The 14,078-nt window shown below is 47.5% G+C and overlaps 1 protein-coding gene across 9 annotated transcripts in view; it reads left to right on the top strand.

The window, feature by feature from the left end:
- Positions 1–14,078, top strand: part of TBCCD1 (TBCC domain containing 1) — a 124,833-nt gene that overhangs the window by 48,233 nt on the left and 62,522 nt on the right. For all 9 annotated transcript variants that reach the window (XM_029606466.1, XM_029606462.1, XM_029606460.1 and 6 more), the window contains one exon: positions 10,346–10,501. In XM_029606466.1, the coding sequence (XP_029462326.1) occupies positions 10,346–10,501 (156 nt within the window). The remainder of the gene's footprint in view (positions 1–10,345; positions 10,502–14,078) is intronic.

Here is a 14,078-nt window from a genome sequence, read left to right as displayed (position 1 = left end):
GGAACATCAATGGTTTCTGTGTTTCGCTGTTTTGAGGTGACATTATCTGTTTCGAGCACTGCTCTTCGGTTTGGCCACTCTGCCCATAACCTATTCTAAGGACATGGTGTGGTAGCAGCAGTATTGAGAGAGGGGACGGCATTTTGGTCCACCCGTATTTAGACGATTGGCTCATTTGGGCCAAGAATATGAAAGAGAGCCTTCTGGTCTCACTCAAAGTGATCTCCTTGTTACAGGATCTAGGTTAGGTGGTGAACTTGGCCAAGAGCAGTCTACAGCCATCCCAGACACTGGAGTATCTCAGTTCGTTTCGACATGAAGCAAGGAAATCTGCATTCAGAAACTGATAGTGCAGGTGCAACTGTTGAAAGAAACAATATGCCCAATGGTATGGTCTTATCTATAGGTGCTTGGGTTGATGGAAGCGACTCTAGAGGTGGTTCCGTGGGCAAGGATGCATATGTGTCCTCCTCCGTGCACATTGCTTGCTCGTTGGAGTCCACTGTCTCAGGACAACTTGATTCGGTTTCACTTACCGGTGGAGATTAGCATCCATCTGCAGTGTGTTTGCAAGCGGATAATCTAAGGAAGGGAGTTTCCCTACAAACACCAGACTGGCTAGTACTCAAGATGGATGTGAGCCTCCAGGGTTGGGGGATTCACAGTCAGGAGTTGACAGCACAGGGGCACTGGAGTACAGAAGAGTCTCTCTGGAGCATCAATCGACTGGAAGCCTGTACCATTCGGTTGGCATGCTTGCAATTCGTCGATTGCTTGCAGGATCGAGTGGTCTGGATAATGTCAGACAATGCGACAAAAGTGGCTTACATCAATCACCAGGGAGGAACCAAGAGCCAGCAAGTGTCCTAGGAAATAGCCCAACTCATGGAATTGGCGGAAGTATATCTTCAGGAGATTTCAGCTTCACTGATTGTAGGAAAAGACAGAGGTAAGAGCAGAATTTCTCAGCAGACTAGAGTCTGGATCCAGGAGAATGGGAATTGTCAAACAAGGCATTCGAGCTCATAGTGGACCTCTGGGGTCTCCTATTTCTAGACTTGATGGTGACATCTCACAATGCGAAGGTTCCTTGCTTCTTCAGTCACAAGAGAAATCTAAAGTCTATGGGCATCGATACCCTCTCACAGGAGTTTCTGGAAGGCAAGCTTGTATGCTTTTTCCCCCGTGGCCCATGTTTGGCAGAATGATTTGGAGAATGGAGAGCGACAAGGGGATGGTGCTTCTGGTGGCACCAAATTGGCCCAGGAGGCCGTGGTATGCAGATCTGCAAAGGCTCCTGGTGGACTATCCTATCCGATTACTGGCCCACAGGGATCTGCTACTTTAGGGGCCTGTTCTTTATGAAGATCTGACTTTATTAAATTTCTTACGGTATGGCACTTGAGAGGGCTCGGTTGCTGAAGCATGGGTATTCCACTGCTGTAATTGCCTCTTTGCTGCGAGCGAGAAAGCTCTCCACTTCCTTAGCCTATGTTCAGGTTTGGCGAGTGTTTTGAGGCTTGGTGTGAGGATTCATCCTCATTCAGTTAAGATCCCGATCATTTTGGATTTTTTTGCAGGATGGATTGATTAAGGAGTTAGCCCTTAATTAAATTAAAGTACAGGTGGCGGCTCTTGCCTGTTTCTGAGGTCAGGTGAATGGTGGACCCTTGTCGGCCCATTTGGATGTGGCCTGGTTCAGAAAAGGGGTGTAGCATCTTCATCCTCTCTTGTGGTTGTCTGTGCTCTTGTGAAGTCTTAATCTGGTTTTGGATTTTTTTGGCGGGTCCCACCTTTTGATGACTGCATAGCCTTTCCTTGAGGTTACCTACCTTGAAGACAGTGTTTCTTGTGGCAGTTTGTTCTGCAGGCCTTCTCTTGCCAGGCACCTTTTCTTCAAATGACTCCGGGGGTGATACAGCTGCATACTACTGTCTTTTTTGCCAGAGATGGTCTCAGATTTCCACTTGAATAAATCCGTTTCCCTGCCGTCTCTGGACAGGGAGAGGGATGCAGATGAATTTCACCTTTTACAGACCTTGGATTTCAAGAGGCATATCTTGAGGTATGTGGAGGTTTCTGAATCTCTTAGGAAGACGGACCGGCTGTTTATACTCCACAGTGGAAGTAAACAGGATGATCTGACATCGCGGGCTACGATAGCCCGCTGGATTAAGGAGGTAGTCATGGCCGCATATGTGGATGCTGAGCAGCCATTGCCTAATCAGGTTAGGGCTCATTCCATTAGTGCTCAGGCAGTGTCATGGGCGGAGATTAGATTGTTGTCTCCCGTCCAAGATTTGCCGTGCTGTGATGTGGTCCTCCTTACACACCTTTTACAAGTATTACCACTTGGATGTGCAGGCCCAGGAAGACGCAGCCTTTGCACATGTGGTGTTGATTGGACCGCAGGCTTTCTCCCACCTTGTTCGGGAGTAGCTTTGGTATATCCCACTGGTGTGGATTAACCTGTCCGAATGCTAAGAAAGGAGAAATTACTATTTACCTGATAATTTCCTTTTATTTAGTGAGGACAGGTTAATCTACCTTCCCACCCTTAGCTGCCAGATGGTGTTGATATTGTCCTCCTGAGAGATTGCGTTTTCCGGGGCTTAGTGGTAAGTGTCAGATCCAGTTCCTAGGTTAGTGATGATATACTCCTTGTCTGAGCCCAGTGTTTTCTTGTTAACTGAGTACTTGATTAGTTGTCTGTTGATAGTTATGTTCATGTATTTTTTAGTTGTCCACAGTTGGCTTTTGCAGAGAATACCGGCAGGCTGATGTTAGTGCTTGGGTATATATACAGTGAGGTTAGCTTTGCTCTGTCTCAATCTGCTGGTAGAGGTACATAACCCACTGGGTGTGGACTAATCTGTTCTCACTAAAGAAAAGTAAATTATCAGATAAGTAGTAATTTCTCTTTCTTAGTTATAGGTAGGTCTTGTTTTGGGATTTTTTTTTTTTCAGGTTGTGTTTTCTTAAAATGCTAGTTATAGTTCTTATTTAGATGATGCTTTGCAAAATATGTTAGATTCTTAAATTTGACCAGTTTCCTCTAACCCAAAAATATTTAATCCTAGTTTTTGAGGGCTGCAACTAGGTTTAGTTTTCGAGGTAATCAAAGTTTATAATCACTTGACTAAATGTGTACAAGTATATATGGAGGTCATTAAAATATTCTGAAGAACAGACCTGTTTTCAACTTTAAAGGACTGGAGTTGAATTCCTTAGCCCTATGACCCTACCCATTTTTCATTCATGTCGAATCCATACCCTGCCATTTTTCTGATTGATGGCCCCACTGTTGCTTCATGCAGTTCTGTAGAATGAAATCTTCAAGGCTGCATGTGCTGCCCATACCCTGGCTTACACTCCCTTTTTTCATTTCTTGTATTGACTCTGTTTCCGTATGAGAACAGCCTTGTGATTTTAAAACATTTTCTATGAGTTTAAAATCTTGGTCTCGCAAAAAAGATGCTATCTCCCTTGGGAGTGAAGAAGCAAAAAGGATAAAAGTGAACACCAAAAATGTACAACATCAAAAGGTTAGTTAAAAAATAGATAAAAAGTGAAAACCTTTCCATTAGCAAATCTGAGTGACTAGATATATCATAAAATATGCAGAGGCTATTGGTAGATGTTTTGAATTCTCCAAATCTGACAACCCAGCACAATAGAAAATAAAACCTACATAAGATTATAACCGCTTTGTTTACAGGCTTGTCTCTGATGAAGGCTTTATGTTGGAATGTAGTTACATCATTTTGTTTGTTCTTTTGCTCATATTTAAAATATTTATTTCTTACTTGGATTTGTTCTCCTTTTTGAATACAAAATTCAATCAAATGTGCTCGTGAATGAGTTGGCCTATTATTATTGTACTTTATCGTATAGGATTAAGGATCATACTTCCATGAAGCCTTCACCTATTCGCAGAGACTTGTTAATTTGTATTGGAGATTGTTTCTCACATCATTGATTTTTTGCTTCCTTTTGGAAGCCTTATCCCTGCTTAATGAGCTTCTGTTCTGTAGCATAGATCCCAGACTGTGGCTCATGTTGACAAGCAGGATGGTAGTCCTCATATATGGGTGACATCATCAGATGGAGCCCGGCACAGAAAACTAACCACGTGTCCATGCGGGGTCCCTCTTCAGGCTCTTCCTTTCTGCGAAGCTTTCGCCTCGCGGTCATGGAGCTTGTGCTTGTTTCTTTCTTTTTCTGCAGGTTTTCATTGACTGTGTTGCGTAGGGTCCTCACGTTTTTCGGGATCTCTCCCTGCTATCTTGGTAAGTTCCTCAAGTTATTGCAGTTTATCGCCGACAGTGTCGCCCCCCCCCCCCCCCCTCCAGTGGCTGCCGACTATCGACCACATGCTGTGTTCTTTTCACGATGGCATCGTCAGACTTTCACCAGTGCCCCCCTGGACTATGTCCATCACAGACCCCCTTGAGGTCTGTGTCCTCTGCCTGGGGCCATCCTATGATGTCAGTGGTTGCGATCTCTGCCCAGATGACCCCCCCCCAAGAGCCGTTGGGCACGCTTGGACAAAATGGAGAAGTTATTCGGCCCTAAACATTCAGATCTATCGTCTGCGTCGGGGACTTCTACCTCGTTCAGGAAGGAAGTCCAAGCATCAACCCCCCTTCAAGGTTTCCTCCGCTGCCTCTCCTCGGTCCAAAGGTGGGAGCGGGGGACCGAGCACGTTCAATGTCTTCCCATTCCAGGTCGGGTTCTTCTCTGTCACCGTCCATTTTTGGTAAGGACTGAGGTGAGCATCGGGAAAAGTAGAGGAAATATCGCCATCTGTCATCATAAGAACATAAGAAATTGCCATGCTGGGTCAGACCAAGGGTCCATCAAGCCGAGCATCCTGTTTCCAACAGAGGCCAAACCAGGCCACAAGAACCTGGCAAGTACCCAAACACCAAGAAGATCCCATGCTACTGATGCCATTAATAGCAGGGGCCATTCCCTAAGACAACTTGATTAATAGCAGTTAATGGACATCTCCTCCAAGAACTTATCCAAACCTTTTTTAAACCCAGCTACCCTAACTGCACTAACCACATCCTCTGGCAACAAATTCCAGAACTTAATTGTGCGTTGAGTAAAAAAGAATTTTCTCCATTTAGTCTTAAATGTGCTACCTGCTTCCTCCAAATTGGACCATGGACAGGCATAGACCACATCGATGCCTCCCCAAAGCAGTCTCAGGCGGAGGAAGCGACTCTCTCCGGACTTTCTGCGGCTTGCACCGGTGGAGGGCTCTGTGTCTCCTCGGGATCCGGGGGACATTCAGATTCTGCCGCCACTTCCTCCTCAAGCCGTTTTGTCCTCTGCAGCCTTTGAGGAAGAGTTGGAGAGGTGCGTGCGGTTGGCGGTCAGCCAGGCCCTGCAGGGCATTGAGCCTCTGGTTCCACCAGAACCGCCACTGCTGCAGAAGCAGACTCCACTGGTGCTTGCACCTCTGTTGGAGCGACTGGATATGCTGCTCAGTGTCTTGCCAATGCAGTTGACGCTGATGCCCCAGGGAACATCGCTGCTGCTTCCACTGGTTCCCATTCTAATGAGTGATTCCTCAGATGAGGAAGGGCCGTCTGGTTCGGTGGCGTCCCGCTTGTGATGGCACCCCGCCACCTTCCAGCTCTCGCAGGGCCATCAGGATTGGTGCCCCTGGCGCCTTCAAAGCCGTTAGATCCATCTGTGCTTCTGCGGCTTCAAACCCCTCCAGTGCCCTCGATTTCCTCTTTGGTTCCGGCAAGGCCTGCATTTAGGACACAGTTGAGTGCTTGGCCCCTCGCATTTCCAGACATGCACAGTGAGGGGGAGGCCCCTTATGATCCCTGGGAAGGTGAACCATCCATGTCCTCCTCAGAGGAATCGGAGCATTTGCCCTCTGAGCCTTCTCCACCTGAAGAACGGTGAAAATCCACCCCCCCTCCCCCCCCCAGAGGATCTCTTCGCTGAATTTGTAAAGGCCATGGCAGAATCGGTGCATTTCCAGCTCTTAACAGAGCAGGACTCTAGGCACAAGATGCTGGAGATCTTGCAATTCCTGGATGCCCTGAAAGAGGTGGTGGCTGTTCCAGTCCATGACATCTTCAAGGAGCTGGTAGCCCACCTCTGGGAGCACCCCAACTCTGTTCCTCCGGTGAACCACAAGACGGACACAGTTTATCTGGTCCAGCCTACCACCGGTTTTGAACGCTGACAGCTCCCTCACCGTGGTGGTAGAGTCTGCTTTGAAGAAGGTAAAGAGGCTTCGCATTCATTCCTCAGCCCGCCACGGGCCGGGAACATAGATCTCTGGATACTCTCGAGCGCCAGGTATTTCAAGGTGCTATGTTAACTGCCAGGATTGCTTGTTACCAACTATATATGGGACAGTACTCCAGGAACCTATGGAAACAGGTCCAGGAGTTTGGAGAACGCCTCCCGCAGCAATTTCAGGAGGAATTCCAGAGGCTACTGCAGCATAGCCTCGAATGTGATAAGCACAAGGTCCGCTCTGCATGTGACATCTTCAAGACGGTCATGAGAACCGCCGCAGTGAGCATTGGGGCTCACCGTTTGACTTGGCTGCGTGCCTCTTATCTGCGCCCTGAGGTCGAGGGCCCCCTGGCAGCCTTGCCATATACGGGTGAAAATCTGTTTGGAGACGCGATTAAGGACAACTGAAGGACTCTCATGAGACCCTTAAGTAGTTGCCAGCCAGTACTTCTGACACCCAGCCTCCCAAAAAAAGCTCCCTCGGCAAGTACTACCTGCCGATATCTAGAGCAAGACCTCAACGGCCTCCGAGGCCGAGGTCACGACAACCTCATATGCCCTGTCTGACCCCTGCCGCAGAACCCTGTCACAGGGTTTTGACTGGCAGCCAGGGAGTGTGAACCAGCCTCCTCTGCATGGTGTTGACTCCATGGTGGGGGGTTGACTGTACCTATTTGCAGACCGATGGACTTAGATTACATCGGACCTTTTGGGTCCTGTCCATCGTACAGCAGGGATACAGGTTGCATTTCCAATGAGTTCCACCCCACTCGCCTCCATGTCCTTAGTGGAAAGCAGTAGGGAACTTGCAGATACTTCAGGTAGAGCTCTCCGCCCTCGTAATGGCTTGGGCAGTCGAACCAGTTCTGCCAAGTCAGGAGGGCAAAAGATTCTATTCCAGGTATTTCCTTATTCCCAAGAAAATTGGTGGCCTTTGGCCCCTTCTGGACCCATGGGCGTTGAACCAGTTTCTGGTCAGAGAAAAAAAAGTTCAAAATGGTCTCGTTGGGCACCTTGATTCCCCTCCTCAAGGCAGGAGACTGGCTCTGCCTCATCGATCTCAGACACGTACTCCCATATCCCCATTTCTCGGGTGGATCGCTGTTACCTACAATTCCTAGTAGACAGGAAACACTATCAGTACTGGGTGCTGCCGTTTGGCCTTGTGTCTGTGCCCCACGTTTTCACCAAGTTCCTAGAGGTGGTCTGAGCCTATCTTCGGAGGTGAGGAGTTCATATTTTCCCTTACCTCAACGATTGGCTTATCAAGAGCGACTCCAGGCAGGGGGTGCAGAGTGCCCTACGAGTCACAATCGGAGTCTTGAAAAATCTGGGTTTTCTGATCAACTATCCGAAATCCCATCTCCAGCCGTCCTTATAACTGGATTTACCGTCCAGACGAAGGCCGTTCCACCTCGAGACAGTGGCTCTTGCTCGAGCAGTCTCCAGGTGCTCCCATGTCTCAGCACACCAGTTTCTCCGGTTACTGGGTCATATGGCAGAGACTGTGCATGTCACGCCATTTGCCTGACTGTATATGCGCAGGGCTCAGTGGATGTTACATTCTCAGTGGTGTCAAGCTACCCAGAGGACTTACTGGCTTGTGTCCTAATCACCATATTCGTTCGGCAATCTTTCATGTGGTGGGTGACCCCCCCCCCCATCATCTGAAGTGAGGGATGCCCTTCTGGAGCCCCCAGCCCCAGATTGTTTCACCACAGATGCGTCTCATATGGGTTGGGGAGTCCTTGTTGCAGGCCTCCACACACAGGGCCTTTGGTCCTTGCAGGAGACGCAGACCCAGATCAACTTCCTGGAATTGCGGGTGATCCGGTATGCCCTGCAGGCATTCAGAGAGCAACTTCTTAACAAAGTGGTCCTTGTTCAGCTATATGGTATTTGAACAAGCAGCGAGGAACAGGGTCGTACGCCCTCTGTCAGGAAGCAGTCCAGATCTGGTCGTGGGCCATCGAGAACAGCATTCTCATCAGAGCAGTGTACCTCCTTGGAATGGACACTGTCCTTACAAACTCCTTGAGCTGAGCCTTCCGGCCTCACGAGTGGTCCCTCAATCAAGAGGTAGCGAATCGCATCTTTCGCTTGTGGGGGACCCTGGACATGGACCTCTTTGCTTTCCCAGAGACCAGAAAGGTGGATCGCTTCTGCTCCCTAGGCCAGATGAGCAGAGGATCGGTGGCAGATGCCTTTTCAATTCACTGGGGCACCAGGCTGCTATAAGCTTACCCTCCCCTTCCACTCATCTCAAAAACACTCCAAAAGCTCCAACACGACAGGAGTACCATGATCCTGATTGGACCCTTTTGGCCTCGCCAGGTCTCGTTCCTGCTTCTACGGGAGCTGGCCTCGCGGCCCCCCGATTTGGTTGGGGACAGCTCGGGACCTAATTCCTCAAGACCAGGGCAGACTCCGTCACCCCAACTTCCAACCCCTATCTCACGACTTGGATCCTGACCGGGTGACTGTACAGCCTCTGGGCCTTTTGGAAGGCATATCGCGAGTCCTGTTGGAGTCCAAAAAACCCTCCACGGGAAAATCCTACAATTTCAAGTGGAAGCGGTTTTTGGCTTGGTGTGTGGGGCATGGTCTGGATCCTTTCTCTTGTTCCCCACCAAAGCTTTTGGACTACCTGTTGCACCTCTTTGTGTCTGGTGTGCAGACCACATCGGTGAGGGTTCCACTTAGTGCCATCGGGGCATACCATCAGGGTAGGGATGGGGCCTCCATTTCCACCCATCCACTTGTGGGGTGGTTCATGAGGGTCTTGTTACAACTTAAACCCCCCCCCCCCCCCCCCACTTGGCCACCAGTAGTCTCCTGGGAGCTCAATGTCATCCTATCTTAGCTTATGAAGGCTCCATTTGAGCCACTGCAGTCCTGCGACCTGAAGTACCTATCCTGGAAGGTCATCTTCTTGGCTGCTGTTACTTCAGCGCACAGGGCGAGCTGCAAGCTCTGGTGTCATGCTCCTTCTTATACTAAATTTTGTCATGATAAAGTGGTTCTGCGTACGCACCTGAAATTCCTTCCTAAAGTGGTCACGGAGTTCCATCTCAATCAATCTATTGCGTTGCTTTCCTTTTCCAAGGCCGCATGCTCACCAGGGTGAGCGGGCTCTGCACACTCTGGATTGTAAAAGGGTTTTGGCCCTTTATTTGGAACGGACAGTGCCTCACCACTTATCCACTCAGCTGTTTGTCTCCTTCGACAAAAACAGATTGGGGTCTTGCTATCCAAGCAGATCTTATCCCATTGGCTTGCGGACTTGAAGGCCATGTCAAGGCTCACTCCGTGTGGGCCATGTCAGTTTCAGTGGCTCACTTGCGTGCAGTCCCCATTCACGAGATTTGCAGAGCTGCAACCTGGAGTTCTCTCCACACATTCGCCTCGCATTATTGCCTGGATAAGGATGGCTGGTGGGACAGGTGTTTTGGATAGTCGGTCCTCCGTAATATCTTTCAGCCATGAAACCCCGGTTTCCCTCCTTGGGCCCTTCCTTGGGTGCAGGCCTGCTCCTCTAGTTGTTGTGCACGTTTGCAACTGTTCTATGCTGCACATGTTAGAAACGGCCTGGAGCTACTTAATCACCCATATGTGAGGACTACCATCCTGCTTGTCCTTGGAAAAAGAGTTGCTTAGCTGTACCAGGTGTTCTCCAAGGACAGCAGGATGTTAGCCCTCACGAAACCCTCCCACCAGCCCTACAGAGTTGGGTTTCTTCCGGTTTTTATTTTATTTTTTGCGAACATGGTTAGTGGTATGCTGGGCATGCTCATAACGTCAGTCAAAGTTTCTAGAAACTTTGACTGACGTTTTCCGTGCTGGGCTGCATCTGATGATGTCACCCATATGTGAGGACTAACATCCTGCTGTCCTTGGAGATCACCTGTTACAGGTAAGCAACTCTGCTTTCCATGACTGGTTAAGCATTAACTTGGCTGTGTAAGTCCTATGGATATTGCAGGCATGAATTTCAGGTTCTCTTTTTTTATAGAAACATGGGTAATGATACTTTGTGCACATGCATTTTAACAGTATAATTTCTGTTTTTTAGTTGTCTGTAGACACACTTCAGTTTTTCCTGTTCCTGTACATTCAGCAGTTAAACAAAGTTTCCCTGCGGTCCTCTGTGATGGGGGATGAATGGCCAAGTCCGAGAATCAAATCCCCATCTCCTGAGTTTTCTGGAAAGGCCAACTGTCAATATAAGGTACTGAGAACAACTTAAGACATATCTTTTCTGAACATTTGGGGCATTTTATCAATTACTTGTTAACTGCAGTTCAAATATTTTCCTGAACAGGAATTAAGAGTTATTCATGTTTGCTGCTGCAGTAGTTTTCTGGGTTTGATAAAAGGCATTCCCTGGACGTACCAGGATCAGTCCAGACAGTGGGTTATGTCCCCCGTCCAGCAGATGGAGTCAGACAAAGCTTCAGAGGGTGCTGCCTTGTAAACCAGTGCACCCTCTGTGAGTCCTCAGTATCTTTCTGACTCCAGCAAATAGGAGTAGGGGAACCTTGGCTTCCCCTTTTATTTGCACTTCTTTCTTTTCTGTTTCTCCTCCACTGTCACTGCCTCTGTATTTGACTCTTTCCCCTCTCAACGCCTTCAGCTTGTCACATTACCAAACCACCGCCCTCATCTCTTAAGAAAGCAATGTGTTGATTAGTGGTGCAGGCAGTCAGGCAAAGTGGTGCAGGCAAAGTCATTGTGGCATGAACTTCCTCTTAAAATCTGTGTGCCAAAGTGGGGAGAAGTTGTTAGGAGAGAATATGAGATGTCAGTATGGTTCTCATTCAGCATCTCTGTATTGCTGCTGATTCTGTTTTGGAACTGCCAGCAGGGAGGTCTGGCAGGTGAGTTAAACCACCTGGGAGTCTGGGCTGTCTGTCTTTCCCACATGAAGCTCTGGTCCTCCCAAGCTCAGTAGCTCCTGGATGCCTGCTGTTTCTTCTCCTCTGCCAGCTCTAGGCCTGCAATGGCAGGCAGCAGGGTTTTGCTCCTTCTCTCTTCAACAACAGTGGTGACTCTTCGTTTCTTTGTCCCCTTAGACCTTCTCTGCTGGTCTCCAGATGAATAAGAGCAGCACAGATATGGCTTTTACCAGATGAGCAGTCTCCCTTATACTTGTGCCAGCTATCAGATCCATCATCCCTGTTAGTGATAGAATGCCTTCTTTGATGGGTGGCTTTCTCCCTCTCCTGTGCAACTGTTTGGCTGTACCTCCAAAGCAAATGTAGCAGGCTGGAGCAACTGAGATTCACATTACAGTGATTCTTTAGTTCATGGACAGCACAGCAGCACCAAAAAGAAGAGATCATGGGCTTTCTTCCTCCCTTTAATTAGGATTGTTAGGTTTTGATGGTATGATCATTTCATTGCACTTTAATATCATTCACCACTGCAGTAGTAATTCTATCTTCCTTAGCGTCCAGACAGATGAATCCAGAACCAGTGGGTTATGTACCTCTACCAGCAGATGGAGATGGAGCAAACTGACATCACAGTACATATACTTCTACAATGACATCAGCCTGACAGTATTCTCCTTCTCCAGCAGAAGTTGGAAGTACATCTCCCTACTGGGGATTGCCTCAGCTTTTAGAAGGAGAATTTGAAAAGGAAAATTAATTGCCCTACTCTCCTACAGTGATACCACATGGTTCCTCCCCCAGTTGAGAATCCTGAGGTGATTTAAATGGTCCCTCAGTTGTATGCCTTGGTTCGTTAGCTGGGTTTTCAGTTGGCGTGGACTTAGTTGATTGTACAGCTTAAAGGCAGCAGGTGCAGGAGGCCGAGCGCGGTGGTGACAGCAGATGCCCTCTCCCCCTGCAGCTGAAGATATCTCCATATTCATCTGGGAAGGCCTGAACTCACAAATGTTCAAAAAAAAAAAGAAAGAGACAGAGTAGAGAAGTGAGTTTAGGACTTCCTCTGGTCTCCATGTTCCCACCTGTGGGGGTTAGGGGAACTGGGCAGCCTGGTGGGTTGAGCAGCCCACTGGGCTAGGCCTTGCTGTTAGCCTTCTTTTTTGTGTGGTAGGCCGCAGAAGCATTTTTGCATGCTTTTTTTTCTGTGCAGTTGGCTGCCCTTTATAGGTTCGTCTGTGTGCACAAGTGCATCCTATGCATCCGATTTGTGTGTGTGGCCTATGTGCACACTTTCTCGCCTATCGGTTGTACACCAAGGTTTGGAACGGTAACAGTGCTCTTAGCTTTTTGGTGCACAGACTTGGGATGCTTAAATTTTGTGCGCATAAATTTTGTTTGTGGGGATTTGGCTGGATGCACATTTTCAGGCACTGGTTAAGCGTACTGAAGGATTAATGGTGCCAGTGGCTAAGAAACCTAAGCACCTTGTTCTCTGTGCTGCCTGTCACATTAGGTCATCTCAGCCTGAAGGGCCCTCTAAATTATGCCAGTCTCTATGATACTCATCTCTTACTCCCAACCTTTGAAAGATATGGCATATGGATGACCAGTCTTTCAAAGCGCCATATTCAAATCCCGAAACCAGGTATGCATACGTCCCATCCACCGATACTATACACGCCAACGGCGTCTACTTTGTCAGTGATGTTCTTGTCTACCCATGCTTGCTCTCCAAATGCTTGTCTAAATAGCCAAGTTTTTAAACCTTTTTAAAAAGTTTTTAATAATTTGACTGTGGTCTTAACTCAATTGGTAGGGAATTCCATAGTTTAGGGCAAGCTAAAGATAGTTTTGATTGTAAATATTACTAAACTTAAATAAGACTTAAGAACATAAGAAAATGCCATACTGGGTCAGACCAAGGGTCCATCAAGCCCAGCATCCTGTTTCCAACAGTGGCCAATTCAGGCCATAAGAACCTGGCAAGTACCCAAAAACTAAGTCTATTCCATGTTACCATTGCTAATGGCAGTGGCTATTCTCTAAGTGAACTTAATAGCAGGTAATGGACTTCTCCTCCAAGAACTCATCCAATCCTTTTATAAACACCGCTATACTAACTGCACTAACCACATCCTCTGGCAACAAATTCCAGAGTTTAATTGTACGTTGAGTAAAAAAGAACTTTCTCCGATTAGTTTTAAGTGTGCCCCATGCTAACTTCATGGAGTGCCCCCTAGTCTTTCTACTATCCGAAAGAGTAAATAACCGATTCACATCTACCCGTTCTAGACCTCTCATAATTTTAAACATCTCTATCATATCCCCCCTCAGCCGTCTCTTCTCCAAGCTGAAAAGTCCTAACCTCTTTAGTCTTTCCTCATAGGGGAGCTGTTCCATTCCCCTTATTTTGGTAGCCCTTCTCTGTACCTTCTCCATTGCAATTATATTTTTTTTGAGATGCGGCGACCAGAATTGTACACAGTATTCAAGGTGCGGTCTCACCATGGAGAGTGATACAGAGGCATTATGACATTTTCCGTTTTATTCACCATTCCCTTTCTAATAATTCCCAGCATTCTGTTTGCTTTTTTGACTGCCGCAGCACACTGAACTGACGATTTCAATGTGTTATCCACTATGATGCCTAGATCTCTTTCTTGGGTTGTAGCACCTAATATGGAACCCAACATTGTGTAATTATAGCATGGGTTATTTTTCCCTATATGCATCACCTTGCACTTATCCACATTAAATTTCATCTGCCATTTGGATGCTCAATTTTCCAGTCTCACAAGGTCTTCCTGCAATTTATCACAATCTGCTTGTGATTTAACTACTCTGAACAATTTTGTGTCATCTGCAAATTTGATTATCTCACTCGTCATATTTCTTTCTAGATTATTTATAAAT

The sequence above is a fragment of the Rhinatrema bivittatum genome, chromosome 6 (assembly GCF_901001135.1).
Source record: "Rhinatrema bivittatum chromosome 6, aRhiBiv1.1, whole genome shotgun sequence".
NCBI lineage: Eukaryota > Metazoa > Chordata > Amphibia > Gymnophiona > Rhinatrematidae > Rhinatrema > Rhinatrema bivittatum.
This window is presented reverse-complemented; position numbering and strand designations above follow the sequence as displayed.